This window comes from Rhododendron vialii, chromosome 8a (assembly GCF_030253575.1).
Source record: "Rhododendron vialii isolate Sample 1 chromosome 8a, ASM3025357v1".
Classification (NCBI taxonomy): domain Eukaryota; kingdom Viridiplantae; phylum Streptophyta; class Magnoliopsida; order Ericales; family Ericaceae; genus Rhododendron; species Rhododendron vialii.
In genome coordinates, this window is record NC_080564.1 from 20,095,853 (window position 1) to 20,110,844 (window position 14,992).

General features: G+C 38.7%; 2 protein-coding genes across 2 annotated transcripts; both read left to right on the forward strand.

Moving 5' to 3' along the window:
* The first annotated feature begins 2,211 nt into the window (after window positions 1–2,211).
* On the forward strand, window positions 2,212–6,244 carry LOC131298110 (uncharacterized). Its single transcript, XM_058323414.1, has 5 exons — window positions 2,212–4,045; window positions 4,145–4,773; window positions 4,869–5,150; window positions 5,236–5,347; window positions 5,431–6,244. The coding sequence occupies exons 1-5, from the start codon at window positions 2,522–2,524 to the stop codon at window positions 6,058–6,060; spliced, it is 3,177 nt and encodes a 1,058-aa protein (XP_058179397.1). The 5' UTR covers window positions 2,212–2,521; the 3' UTR covers window positions 6,061–6,244.
* Window positions 6,245–6,317: 73 nt separating this feature from the next.
* Window positions 6,318–13,013, forward strand: LOC131298646 (uncharacterized). Its single transcript, XM_058324122.1, has 9 exons — window positions 6,318–6,605; window positions 6,757–6,940; window positions 7,035–7,291; window positions 7,506–7,712; window positions 9,017–9,112; window positions 9,210–9,314; window positions 9,417–9,665; window positions 9,757–10,097; window positions 12,590–13,013. The coding sequence occupies exons 1-9, from the start codon at window positions 6,318–6,320 to the stop codon at window positions 12,600–12,602; spliced, it is 1,740 nt and encodes a 579-aa protein (XP_058180105.1). The 3' UTR covers window positions 12,603–13,013.
* Window positions 13,014–14,992: the final 1,979 nt, after the last annotated feature.

Here is a 14,992-nt window from a genome sequence, read left to right on the forward strand (position 1 = left end):
ATCCCAGTTTCTCCTTAAAGACGCCCCATACACAACACTAACACATCAGCATTCTTCCAAAGAGAACACGCTTGCAATAAATCCTCAGGTGAGATCAATTCTGCACAAAAGGACACCACAAATGAAATGAAGGACTTCCAAATCGAAACCCAATGGACATTCAAAGCTCATTGTTCTGATTTCATCTTGCATAAATATTGGTGTATTATTTTCAGTGCATGGATTTACCTTTGTTTCCTTATTAATATCCTGACCTTCATCGTTCTTTTGCTTCTTGGTTCCGCAGTCATAGAAGAATGCTGCACTGGTAGAAGTAAACAACCAGTTCAAAGAGTGCTCAACAGGTGTGATTTGATTTTTGCTAGGATTGATTGAGTGTTTGATTTTTCGTACATGCCTTAGTTGCCTACATTATCTTGACATAATGCCCAAGAGTGGATAGGTTGGAGTGTGTGTTTATGTAGTATGTGTTTTGTACAATAGTGCAACTTCAAAAGTCCACTAGAGTATATGTATTGAGTGTTTTTCCAAAGTTTATTAACTAACTGATTGCTTGTTGGTTTTGTTACAAAGGGCTGCATAATTGGTCTTGTTATAAACTGGAAGGTATGAGTGGTCTTTGTAGAAAAACTAGACCTGCGTGGCTACTTGCGAAGCTGATGGGTTTTAGAAGGGTAAAATATGTACTTACCCTTGAACTATTCCAAATTTTTTTACTTCCCCCTCCAACTACCAATTGAACACCTTTGCCCCTTCAACTATAAAACCGCTACCTAGTCAGGACAATGTCTCCCTTCCGTCCAAACCATGGATGGAAAACTTAACAAAACACCCTACCCTACCTATTCTGGCGCCATCAAAAGGGTACTTTAGACATTCACTCCCAAACTTTACTCAATCCCTCTTTCATCTTTTAGCAGCAAACCATAATTTCTCAAATCGGACCATACTCAATCAGAGAGAGAGAGAGAGAGAGAGAGAGAGAGAGAGAGAGAGAGAGAGAGAGAGACCCATTGCTTCATGACTGGACTACTCACGGTTGGATTGCTCACCACTGGATGGCATGGACCTTGAGAGCCTTTTATGGAAGCAGATTTTGCAATGGCATTCTACTAGACATTTTGGACTCATTCATAATGGTAGGAAAATAAAATATATGCTAGTAATTTGAACAGGACAGGACAGGACAGGAATTTGTCCAATTATAGATCCCACATTTTCTGTCCTTGGAATGCTAGCATCTACCAGATATTTTGGCTTTCTATTTCAGTTTTGATGCATATGTAATGCATAGAACTCTCTCTTTTGGGGCAAGAAAGCAGGGTACTTAAGTGTTTGCCAGTGAGAGAGAGAGAGAGAGAGAGAGAGAGAGAGAGAGACGCAAACACAGTGATATCTGGTAGTTTAAAAGAAGAGATAGGGATGAAGAAGAGAATACATACATATACATATATGGACAGTTAAAAGACATTAATACCCTTACAGTAACCTAGTTATGGTATTTCGTTAAGTTTTTCATCCAAATAGGAGGAATTGTCCTGACTAGGTAGCAGTTTTATAGTGGAAGGGGTAAGGGTGTTCAATTGGTAGTTGAAGGGGGAAGTAAAAAATTTCGATATAGTTCGAGGGGCAAGCACATATTTTACCCATTTTAGAACGTAAATATGTTTCAAACCGTCTTGTGGGAAATTAGGCAATAACTTGTTAATGTTGCTACCTATCTAAGTTTCCACGCCTAGCTTCCACTTCTTTTAGTGATGGTTGTGGAATTGAAAAAACTAAGAAAAGATGAGGAAAAAGAGGATATTCTGCATTCATTTGTTCATGAAGATGTATCTTGCTGTTTTGATATGCTGCATTTTCTTATGGGCGTGTCCTAAGGGTATGGCTTGGAGTGGGTTAGTTCTTACTACAAACCACTTCAGTCTTGATTGTATTTTCAACAGGAGTCATGTTTTTTTTCTGCTGCTAAACCATACTGTTTGCTGCTGTGACGAATCTGTGAGCTGCATTCTTTTGTATATATGCTGTTGTGTTTCTATTGCTGCCGTGTCTGCTAGTGCTGCTATTTTTTGCTACTGTGTCTGCCATATCATAGAGCATCATAGAGTAGTGTAATTGCTGCTGCTGTTGTTTTTCTTTGGCTGCTGCTGTTTTTCTATGGCTGCTGCTGTTGCTATTTTGCTGCTTATTTTCTGTTATGGCAACTGTTTTTCATGTCAAAATGGTGTATCTTGCTGCTTTTTCCTATGGTGTATAGTCTACTGCTTTTTCCTAGGATTTTTGCTGGCATCCTTAGCGGTTATTGTTCCAAGACGAGTGGACTTACCTTATGTATTACATGTATGATTGTATGATATCAGGAAACAAGCTTGGTGTTGTTAAGATGGTGGACAAAGAGTGGGTGCGTTTGAATAGGTAATAGAAAAACTTTTTTAGACAACTATAGATAAACTAGTTACATATTCTTAAAACATTTAACACACTTGGCTTGTACATTTGTAGATGCACTGACGAGTATATGAACGCAGCATTGAACTTTGTGGAGATGGCTAATCAATACGCAGGATATTTAGGAAAGATTCTATGCCCTTGCAAACATTGTCGGAATTTGAGTCACCATTCTGTTGATGATGTTTATGAACACTTGGTCATAAATGGAATGGATCCTACATACACAACTTGGTTTCATCATGGGGAGGAACCAAGTGCTGCACAAAAACCTAAAGAAGCGAAAATGTCAGATGCACATAACTTATATAGCGCGACTTATGCACGAGATGCAGACCATCTTGAACCACTTGACGAAGCTAGAGATGAGGTCTTTGCAAAAGCATTAGAGGATGCAGAAACTCCATTATACCCTGGTTGTGAAAAATATACGAAGTTGTCGGCAATTGTTACTTTGTACAAGATCAAAGCTGAAAATGAATGGACAGATGAGAGTTTCACTATTCTTTTGGGGAAGCTTCAGGATATGTTCCCCATGGATAATACAATGCTATGTTCTGTTCGTGCAGTTAGAAAGTTCCTTAAAAAATTTGAATTGGGTTACGAGAAAATTCATGCATGTGTGAAGGATTGTTGCTTATTTAGGAAAGAGAACGCAGAATTAGAGAACTGTCCAAAATGTGGTCGTTCGAGATGGAAGGTAGACGTACGCACAAAGCAAATAAAAAAAGGGGTTCCTGCCAAAGTGTTGAGATATTTTCCTATAATTCCAAGGTTTCGGAACATGTATAGGTCATTTGAAGTAGCTAAAGATTTGGTATGGCACCATACTCATAGAAGCAGTGATGCCAAGATGCGACACCCGGTAGATTCACCAACTTGGAAAACAATCGATGATAAGTGGCCATCTTTCTCAGCAGACCCACGGAATCTAAGACTTGGTCTTGCTACCGATGGTTTCAATCCATTCCGAAATTTGAGTTCGACGTATAGTTGTTGGCCTGTTATGCTGGTTATGTACAACTTGCCACCTTGGTTATGGATGAAAAAGGAAAATGTTTTGTTGACATTATTGATCCCAGGACCTAAGCAACCGGGTAATGATATTGATGTATATCTACGACCTCTTATCGAAGACCTACAGATTTTGTGGACCAACGGAGCACCTGTTTATGACAGGTTCACTAACTCTACATTCAATCTGAGGGCCATTTTGATGTGGACAATGCATGATTTTCCAGCATATGGAAATGTTGCCGGGTGTATGACTAAGGGTAAATTTGCGTGTCCTATATGTGGTGAAAATACTCATTTTCTATGGCTGAAATTTAGTAGGAAAACTGTGTATTTGTGCCATAGGTGCTTTCTTCCACCATCTCACCCCTTTCGGAAGAAAAAATCATGGTTCGATGGAAAGGAAGAAAAGGGGAAAAAACCTAGAATCATGACTGGAAAACAAATTTCGGAAACTCTGAAAGATATGAAGAATGATTGGGGGAAAGGTGGAGAAGGAAATAAAAAACGAAAGCGGGACAATGAAGATAAACAAAGGTGGAAAAAGAGGTCAATCTTATTTGATTTATCATATTGGGAGGTAAGTTTTATCAATCAACATTTTGATCAATTTATATCTTATATTTATATATATTAATCTTAGTATAGTTTATGATTGTTTCTCTACTATTCTATGTAGGAATTGCTAGTGCGTAATAACTTAGATGTGATGCATATCATTAAAAATATTATTGAGAGCCTTATTGGCACGCTGTTGGATATTAACGGAAAATCCAAGGATGGTTTAAATGCTCGCAAGGATATGCAAGATTTGGAAATAAAGCACGACTTGCATCCCGAAGATCGAGGGTCTAGGACATATCTTCCTCCAGCTTCCTATACACTTTCCAAGGATGAAAAGCGAATATTTTGCAAGAGGTTGTTTGACTTAAAAGTACCTGATGGGTATAGTTCAAATATTGGGAATTGTGTATCAATGGATGAATTGAAGGTCACAGGTCTCAAATCTCATGATTGCCATGTGCTAATGCTTCAGTTGTTGCCTGTAGCCTTAAAGGGGTTACTACCAACTGGACCCAGAAATGCGATACTTCGCCTTTGTGCATTCTTCAATAAATTGTGTCAAAGAGTTATTGATCAAGAAGAAATGGCAACCCTTGAGGATGAGGTGGTTGAAACGTTATGCATGCTTGAGAGGTTCTTTCCACCTTCATTCTTTGATATCATGGTGCACTTAACAATTCACTTAGGACGAGAAGCACGACTTTGTGGGCCAGTCCAATATCGTTGGATGTACCTTTTTGAGAGGTGAACCCTTTTAGTTTTTTTTAATGAGTAATCATCTATGGTTTTGTTCATTATCTATGATTGTATAATGTGAATGTACTTTTCTTCATGATTAGACATATGAAGATATACAAACGAAGTGTTGGGAATCATGCACGACCTGAAGGTTGTATAGCAGAACGCTACCTTGTAGAAGAGTGTATAACATTTTGCAGCCGACACATGAAATCTGTGGAAACAACCAATAGGGGACCTCGCAATCAAGATTTTGAGAACGATGTAATTCTCGAAGGTCGTCCAATATCAGCTGCCACATCCATCACATTGACTGATGAAGTTTTAGAAAGTGCACATCGTTACGTTTTATTCAATACAGCCATAGTGGAACCTTATTTGGAGTAAGTTTGATGAAATTCTGCTTGCAGAATTCATAAATTTTTATATACATGTGAATCACTTACTCATTCTTTTTTTTTCTACTAGGATGCATATAGAGGAGTTAAAGAACTCAGATGCCAGCCTTGGTCTTCAAAAAAATAATAGTTTACTTTTGAAAAGGCACGCTGACAACTTTTCAAAATGGTTGAGGGAAAAGGTTACCACTTAATTTGCTTGCGGTTTATCAAGTTTAATATTGTAATTAGTATAGTATTAATTGGGTTGCATATACTTGAACAGATTCAGGTAAAAGCATGCACAAATAATGAATTGGAGATACTACAATGGCTTGCTAATGGTCCTAGAAAGCATGCCATGAGTTATACGGGTTATATCATCAATGGGCAGCGGTTTCACACAAAGGAAGCTGAGAAATCAACCCAAAATAGTGGTGTTTCCATTGACGCGGCAACTCTGTGTAGATCAAGTGTGAAGGACAATGCACAAGTCGTTGATGTAGTTTCATACTACGGGGTGATTAAAGATATAATTTTGTTAGATTATCACACATTTCAACTACCGATGTTCAAGTGTGACTGGGCAAACATTGGCCATGGTGTTAGGATGGAAGATGGTTTTACACTTGTTAACCTACATCAAAGTCAGACCCAATATGACAAAGATCCATTTATCCTTGCATCCCAAGCAAAGCAAGTTTTTTATTCAAGGGAAACCGAATCTTCAAATTGGTATGTTGTGCTAAAGGCACCTCCTAGGGGATTTTATGACTTGGAAATGTACGAAGAAACTATGGATACATCTTCTAGGCCGCAAGATGTTTCAGCCCTTGGTATGAACGATGATGATGATGATGAAAGGACAGCTAATGTTAGAGGAGATTGTGAGGGTACATGGATTGAGGATTTCTAGTCATTGCGCCGTGTAACTTTTGGTTTTTCTTTTTTCGTTTGTATCTTGCTAGGATCTTTTTTGGTTTGTAACTTTTGGTATGTTGTACTAAAGGCACCTCCCAGGATCTTTTGGTTTGTATCTTGCCATTGTGCCTTAATTTGGTGTTCATATTATACTTGGATATTCGTTTAGTTAATTTCTGGTTGCTGCTATGTTACTTGTGCAGATTGGTTTTGTTATTTCTGTTAACTTGTTTCTTTTATGTATCCAGTAACATGTATATCCAGCCTAGGCACTTGTCCAAAATGTTGACAAGCTATGAAAGGTTAAAGCAGAAAAAAATGGATCAAAACTTAGTACAATTGAGGGCTGCTGGAGTCAAGAATGTGCCAAAGTTTTTGTTGGGCTTAAATCAAAGTGCCAACATTAAAGTTAATGACATGTGTGAAGTTGACATTGGGCATGCAGTCGATGGTGATGAAGACGTCGTACTATTTGATGGTGAAGAAAGGTTGTGTTCTAATAATGACAATGATGATCCTTCGGGGTCTAAAACAAATGAGGTGATATTTCTATAGGATGTATAGTATACTCTTTGATAGATTAATGTACTTCTACATTTTTTACATATACGTGCTCTTTTTATAATTTACATGCTCATTATAATGTTGCCCACTCCCCTTCATTCATGCATTGCTTTTTTCATATTTTCAGGTGAATGGTACATGTCCAAGAAATAAGAAGGATTGTTCTAGTGCACAACCTCTGAGAAAATCACAAAGAACTCAAGAACAAGGTGGCAGTACCCAGGGAGCAACCCAAGCTCAGCAACTTCCCACATCACCTACTGAACAACCTGACCTGTTTTGCAGCCCACATACGGTTGCTGGTTGTGTGGGTGAGAAACAATATTTTGAGTTTATTTCTTGTTTGTTTACTTTTTTTATTTAATGTTTTAGAAGTACATTCATATCCAATGCTAAACTCTACAGAAACTCCTGCAAGCCCTTCAAGAACGTCACAAAATCTCAAGCGCAAAAGAGGCCCAACCAAGCTGAAAACCATTGCTATAGATGGAAGTAGTCGGATTGAAGTTAAGTTTGATGGGAATGGTGAACCAATAGGTGAGGGATCAGTCAAGTTGTCTTCTTTCTTGGGACCGCTAGTTAGAGAGATTGTACCATATACACTAAAGGATTGGCGAAAGCTTCCTTCGGCAATGGCAGAAATCCTATGGCAATCTATTAAGGTATGTCATAGTGCCCAACTATTATAATGCTTTTAGTTACACGATAATAGAATTTGAACTCTCTTTTTTCATATCTTGACTGATCCAATCTTCATGAAAAAGGGCATAGAGTTACATGACAGAATCTCATGACTTCAACTCTTTTTTTTCCCTAAGTTACTCTTGTGGAAGTAAAAATTATAGAATTTCATGCAAGCTACATTCAACATTTTAGGTAAGATTCAATCTTGATGAAGAATGGCATAGACAAATGGTTTTCCGGAGAATGAATGAAGATTGGAGAGCCTCAAAGTCGATATTAGTAAAAAAAATAAGAAACGCTTCGAATGAGGAAGAAAGGCTAAAGCTACAGCCTGATAACGTCAAATCGCTACATGATTGGAAGGATTTTGTGAAGGAAAAGACTAGTAAAGAATTCAAGGTACGTGCACCCTGTTCATCCCACTCCACCACTTGATTCCTGAAAATGCTGCTGGAATGAACTCTTGTTTTGTTCAAATGATCTCGGTAGTTTCAGCGTACAAAATATCTTGTATCTACTTTGTTTAGATGAACTACTAAAACGGTTGTAGCTGAAAATGCTGCTTTCTTGCTTATACTTTGTATCAATCTCCACAGATGAACACTGATCAACTACTAATAAAGAGTGGTTTTGCAAATCAAGTATGGAATCTAGTTTTGTAGAAGTACTTCTTAAATAAGCATACTTAGGTCTTCTTTCCCTACCCTCTTTGATTTTCACTTCTCTTCATGCCAGCACATCACAATCACCACCTATCCTTGCTGAACTGTCACTGCTTAACGAGAATTCAAATTGAGCATTACGTAGAGTCGTAGACTCACTCAACATTTTTGAGGATGAATAAAGTGTCTCCATCTAAGATTAAAGTTTTGAGGTGGACTGTTGAAGCTTGCTTGGCCTGAAGGATTTGTGCGTATGGTCCTCATTCTACACCAGACCATTACAATCACCAGCAATAATGTCCAAATGGGTGGGGCTGTGGTCAGATTAGAAGTTAAGCAGCCTAAGTATCTATGCAGTTCATAATTAAGCCTAATCCTGTTATATACAAGGAATAACGGGAAACGTTGCATTGGGTACCTTAGGGATAAGGTGGAATCATACAACTTTACTAAAAAAAGGTGCTTTGGTGCAATAAGTCATAGCATAGCTTGCACGAGTCATGACTTGGCAAAATAGAGATCATGACTTGGCAGTAAGCAGGCAGGCTGCCACTGTGCTATGTTTTACAAGTCTGGATGCAAGTCTGCATTTGCTTTCATTACTATATAGTGATTATTTTGCGTGTGTTGGCTGCTATTTGGCTACTTTTCTGAGGTCCATGTTTGGCTATTTTTTCGTTTCAGCTGCTACTGTTATGGTTCTGCTATGGGCTACAATGTTTGGGCATTTGTGTACTTGTGAAATGTTCCAAAAATAGGACTGCATTGTGCTTTCCATCCATGCTTCAGCATTATTTTGGCTGTCTAGTAATGTTGCTGCTACGGCTTTGTTGGACTGATCTGTTTCTGCTGCGGCTTTGTTGGGTTGCTGCTATATTGCAGCCTGTTATGAGGGTGTTTTGCTATTGTTTCTGCTGTAACCTTATTCAGCCTTGTGTGATTTTCATGCTGCTACGGCTTTTTCTCTCCTATACTTAGGAGTCACTACTACCCTTTCTCTGCTGCATTTAGAACTTGATTTTGGTTTATTCTTGACTTTAGGTGAAAAGCGAGAACTTTAAAGCTATGAGAGAGAAACAATTGGAGCTGCAGCATACTATGAGTCGTAAGGGATATGCACGGTTGACTGCTGAGCTGGTAATACTTCTTTTGTTCAGTAGCAAAATTCATTGGACTTCATATTATAAACTATAACTTCAATTGAATTCTAATCAGATTTTTGTTTTTATTCTAGAAAGCGAAAAGAAAAGTTGACTCCATAAGTAGAGCCGTTGTTTGGGCCGATGGACATAGAGACAAGAATGGAAAACCCAAGAACAAGAAAGTTGCACAAAAGATTGTAAAGGCCATGGCTCATTCTTTATTTGGTGGTTTATTTGTTGTATATGTTTGACAATCTCATTAGTCATTTGCATTGTTTTTTTTACTATGCCATTTTTAGGAAGATATGGGAAAAATTGAACGGAATGGACAGAATTCAACTAATCTGAAAGAAGATGCTGTTTCTAAAGTGCTTGGTGCTGAGAGGAATGGCCGTGTAAGAACATTTGGAAAAGGAGTCACTCAAACAAGATTAACTATATTATCACAAATGAATGGTCAATTTGCTGAATTACGTAAAGAAAATGCTCAAATGAAGTCTCAAATGTCGGATATGAGAAATACAATTGACGAGTTCAAGAAAAGCCAAGTAAGTCAGTTATCATTTTCTTCATTGGTGGTCATTTCAGACTAGTTTGATTAATGAGATTTTATTTGTTTCCCATTGTTGAACTATCTAGGTTCAGAATCCGGCAACAACTGAAGCAACACCAACTACACCCCTTGTTTCTCCATCGGTAACATGTCATCCACAGAGTGACATTACCAAGTGCAAGTTACTAGATTGGATGGGGACGGGAGATGTAGTTGCGGAAGGGCGTTGGGCTTCAAGTGATCCACATTCTTGTGCGCATTGTGTTCCGATCGGCCCTAATGCAATGAAAGTTTGGGTGGATGTGGCAAAGAAACCTGAAGAGTTTCTGTGGAGGGCTCCAAGTGATATGACCTATATCGTAGATGCTGTGGGAAGTACCATCGCATGGCCTGCTGACTTTGTTATTCTGGACTCTTCTTCCCCAGGGTATTGTACTTTTACTCTCCTCCATATTGAAGTATTCTCTCGGATGATAAATATGCCTGATTTCTTGTGTTAATGATCTCCATGTTGGAGGGTACATTGCTATACCAGAATTTATGCATACCTAGTTTTAGTGTTGTCTATTTTTGGCTAGGAAACATCAGTTACCTATTTGGGAGGACATTAGTAGGCATAACATGACGAGAATGCAGAAACTTGACGTTCTTTTGCTTTTTAGGAGAAAACATTGAATAGCTTTGAAAGGAACATTGAGTATGAAGGTGTTTGATCAAAGTAATGCATGCTTTTTAAAAAGAAGAATATGTTGTTTTTCTCTATCTATGTGGATAGCCCGTTACCAATATGGTATTGAATCAAAGGTTTGTAAGAAATATGTTAAGTGTAAACCCAATTTGGGTATATCAAGTAGCTCTATGTGCATGTCTTTAGTCCTTGTAAGAAAAAAAGAAGAAAAAAACGTTAGAAGAGAGAAAAACATAAAGAGAGAAAAAGAAGGGTTTTGTGTGGTCTTGTGTGTGCTATGTTTTGGATGTGAAGTAAGTTTTGTAAAGCTTGGATTTGTGAAAGAAAATTCAGTTTTCTTGTGCCCAGATAAGTCTACTTCCTCCTCTGTGTTATTGCTGGAAAAACTGCACATTTGTAGCTCACTTGTGTGCTGAAAATCTGCTCTGTTCTGCTGTGTTTCTGCTGTGGTTTTTGCTCAGTTTAAGGCTGTTTTACGCGATATTTGTGTTTGTTTTTTGGGTGCCTTATTCCCCCCAGCAAGGATGGCCTAAATGTGGGTTGGCCTAAATGTCTAACACTTAGAATCTTCCTTGGAGTCCAAACAAATTAAACAGATAACTTTCCGGGATCCCCAAGAGTCATTTCATGGGATCATAAACACATTACAGCCATAGGGTGTCCAGTGATTCATGTTTTTTCTTGAAACAGCTGATTTTGCTAAGAATCTTATCTAGCCTGGAGATCTGTTGCCGTGGATGGTTAATGGGTTTCGGTAATTGCTGGGACGCTTGGTGGTGTTGGGTGTTGTGATTTGTTTTACGGAATTTGAATCAATGGCAAGGGTGTTATGCCAAATTGGGGTATTGATTGAATCTGTCAACACCAGTGGACATTGTGGTTATTAGTGAGAATACCAAAAAATTTGTGATGGGTCACCTTGTTCTGGGTTTTACTACCTAAATAGACACAAAGCTTAAGTTAAAGATTAGAGTTTTAGATATGCCTAAAGGCTAAAAGATAAATTGGGTTTGCTGCTGGACATCTGGGTAGACTTTCTTTGGAGGATTGTGCCACGGGAGCGAGGTTGAGCACAAGTATTCTGGGTCCAGTTTCGTGCTCAATTTTGCTTCAGGAGCATTTGAATAATTTCTCCTACTCCACCAAGTTGCTTTTCTTTTTGAGGGTACTTAGGAATGCCGAATTGGCCAAGTTGCATTTCACCAGTTAAGGAATACTTTAAAGTAGATGCATTGCATATGCACACCCCGCACAGCATATTAGCGATACTTATGCCACCACTGATATCAAGGTTAGAAACCCAATGGATCCCTAGTGGGGTGGATCTAAGGGAATCAACGCACCAAGGTCATACTGACTTACTTTCTTGATCTAACTTTACTGTAACTTGTTCGTAGACAACACGGGACCCAGCAGTAGGAGTAGGGTAATGCTTTTTGACCCAACAGAAACAAGTATAGTAAACAACTTTGTGGTTTTGAAATTGTCCAGGGGCATGCTAGCATAAACATGGGTTGGCCGGGGACATCAGGGAGGACATTTTAACCACTTGACTCGATCGGCATATTTGATAAATTATAGTCTAAATTATAGTGCATGTGCTCACACAGCTTTTTCAAAAACCTGGTAGCAGGTTTTAGCTTTACATTGTTGAGTTTTCTTTGATCCCATGTGCACCATCCGGACGGGAATCACGACTGTCTGCACGCCTTAGTTAAGACCCTAGTTGTGCTCACTATTTGAGTGTTTGTGTGTTTGGAAGGAAGCATCGAGATAGGAGTCATAACCAACCGGCCCAATCTAGTAGTCGTACTGTAGTATTAATTAGCATGCATAAGCCATGCTTGACTTTGTTATACGCACCACCACCTCTCTTGTTAGTCCAAGATAAAAAGCACATGATACGTATGGAGAGTATCGGTATCCGTATCGAATACCGATACGTGGTACGGAGGCCAAAATAGAGTATTCATGCTTTAGAGGCAGCTTGAGCATTAAATTCAAACTCATTCGCTATTTGTGTGTTCTACTTGTTATATATGTTTACAGTCTCATTGGTCATTTACAATGATTTTTTATTATAATTTTTAGAATGATATGGAAAAAATTGAACATGATACACCAAGCTCACCTTCGAATAATTTGAAAAAAGATGCTCTTTCTAATGGAAATGTTTAGTAGAAATTGTTATGACTCCATCAAATTGAAATGTTTGCTTCTACCATATGTAGGTTTATGGGTTGATAAAGAAGTGCTGTTGTGACTTTTTGCTGAAGATGTAGGTATGATCTTGCTAGTGTGATGGCTGTCATTATCACTTGGTTGGTTGAAGTTTTTTTGTTGATACTTATGGGATGGATAGATTTTGGAAGGACTGTTTTGGTTGAAGCCTTTTTGTTAATATTTCGGTGTCAAGGTTTGAACTCCACTTTTGGGATACATAGATGTTTTGGAAGGCTTTTTTGTTGATATTTGGTAACAAGGCTTGTACTCCACTTTCGGGATACACGGATATTTTGGAAGGCCTTTTTGTTGATATTTGGTGGGCTTGTATATACTAGTAGATAGAAATGGTGGAAGGACATTTAGTATATTGAATTTCTTTTGTAATGGTAATCGCTTTAATGTTTGGAAATATTTTGTTGGTTTTGTATGCAATATTGTGAAATATATTGTCAAGGAAGTCATTGGAGCCGCCATCTTTTTTTTTAAGCATTGTATGAATTTGTTATGTAGATTGCTATTCAGGTTGGATTGTAGGTTGTATAGTCAAGAAATCGGCTAAAAATCAATTGGAATAGCAGGTCGAAAATGTTGTAAAAAATTTACAATGGACAGCAGGGCAAAAATTTATGTTGAATAGAAAACCTAATGTCGTTGAAAATTTTCAACTTATAGCGTTCTTTAAATGCTGTAGGAAATTCTAAATCTATAGCGTTTTAAAGATGCTATAGAAATTTTACAATATATAGCGTTTTAAAAATGGTATAGAAATTTTACAATCTATAGCGTTCTAAAAATGCTATAGAAAGTCTACAAATCTACAGCGTTCTAAAATTCTTGTCAAAAGTCTATCACACTATAGCGTTCTAAAAACCCTGTTGAAAGTCTACCATACTATAGCGTTCTAAAAACCCTGTTAAAAGTCTCCCATACTATAGCGTTTTAAAAACCCTGTTGAAAGTCTACCATACTATAGCGTTTTGAAAACCTTGTTGAAAGTCTACCATACTATAGCGTTTTGAAAACCTTGTTGAAAGTCTACCAAACTATAGCGTTTTAAAAACCTTGTTGAAAGTCTACCATACTATAGCGTTTTAAAAACGCTGTTTAAGGTTCAAGACTTTTAACAACATCGGCTAATACAGCGTTCGGAAAAACGCTGTGTATATGATTTAATAGCGTTTTCCGAACGCTATAAAATCTAATTTTTCTTGTAGTGCGTAAGGATGTACTCGTACGGTTTTTCACCGTTTTGTTGTGGTTTGGTACCGTAACGAAGTACTCGTACGGTATTGTTCCGTTTTGGTGTGGTTTGGTACCGTATGGATGTACTCGTACGGTATTGCACCGTTTTGGTGTGGTTTGGTACCGTATGGATGTACTCGTACGGTATTGCACCGTTTTGGTGTGGTTTGGTACCGTATGGATGTACTCGTACGGTATTGCACCGTTTTGGTGTGGTTTGGTACCGTAACGAAGTACTCGTACGGTATTGGACCGTTTTGGTGTGGTTTGGTACGGTAAGGATGTACTCGTACGGTTTTGCACCGTTTTGGTGTGGTTTTGTACCGTAACAAAGTACTCGTACGGTATTGTACCGTTTTGGTGTGGTTTGGTACCGTATGGATGTACTCGTACGGTATTGCAACGTTTTGGTGTGGTTTGGAACCGTATGGATGTACTCGTATGGTATTGCACCGTTTTGTTGTGGTTTGGTTTGGTAAGGATGTACTCGTACGGTATTGCACCGTTTTGGTGTGGTTTGGTACCGTAACGAAGTACTCGTACGGTATTGGACCGTTTTGGTGTGGTTTGGTACCGTATGGATGTACTCGTACGGTATTGCACCGTTTTGGTGTGGTTTAGTACCGTAGGTATGTACTCGTACGGTATTGCACCGTTTTGGTGTGGTTTGGTACCGTACGGATGTACTCGTACGGTATTGCACCGGTTTGGTGTGGTTTCGTGACGTATGGATGTACTCGTACGATATTGGACCGTTTTGGAGTGGTTTGGTACTGTATGGATGTACTCGTACGGTATTGCACCGTTTTGGTGTGGTTTGGTACCGTATGGATGTACTCGTACGGTATTGCACCGTTTTGGTGTGGTTTGGTACCGTATGGATGTACTCGTACGGTTTTGCACCGTTTTGGTGTGGTTTGGTACCGTTACCAAGTACTCGTACGGTATTGGACCGTTTTGGTGTGGTTTGGTACCGTATGGATGTACTCGTACGGTATTGCACCGTTTTGGTGTGGTTTGGTACCGTAACGAAGTACTCGTACGGTATCGTACCGTTTTGGTGTGGTTTGGTATCGTATGGATGTACTCGTACGGTATTGCACCGTTTTGGTGTGGTTTGGTACCGTATGGATGTACTCGTACGGTATTGCACCGTGTTGGTGTGG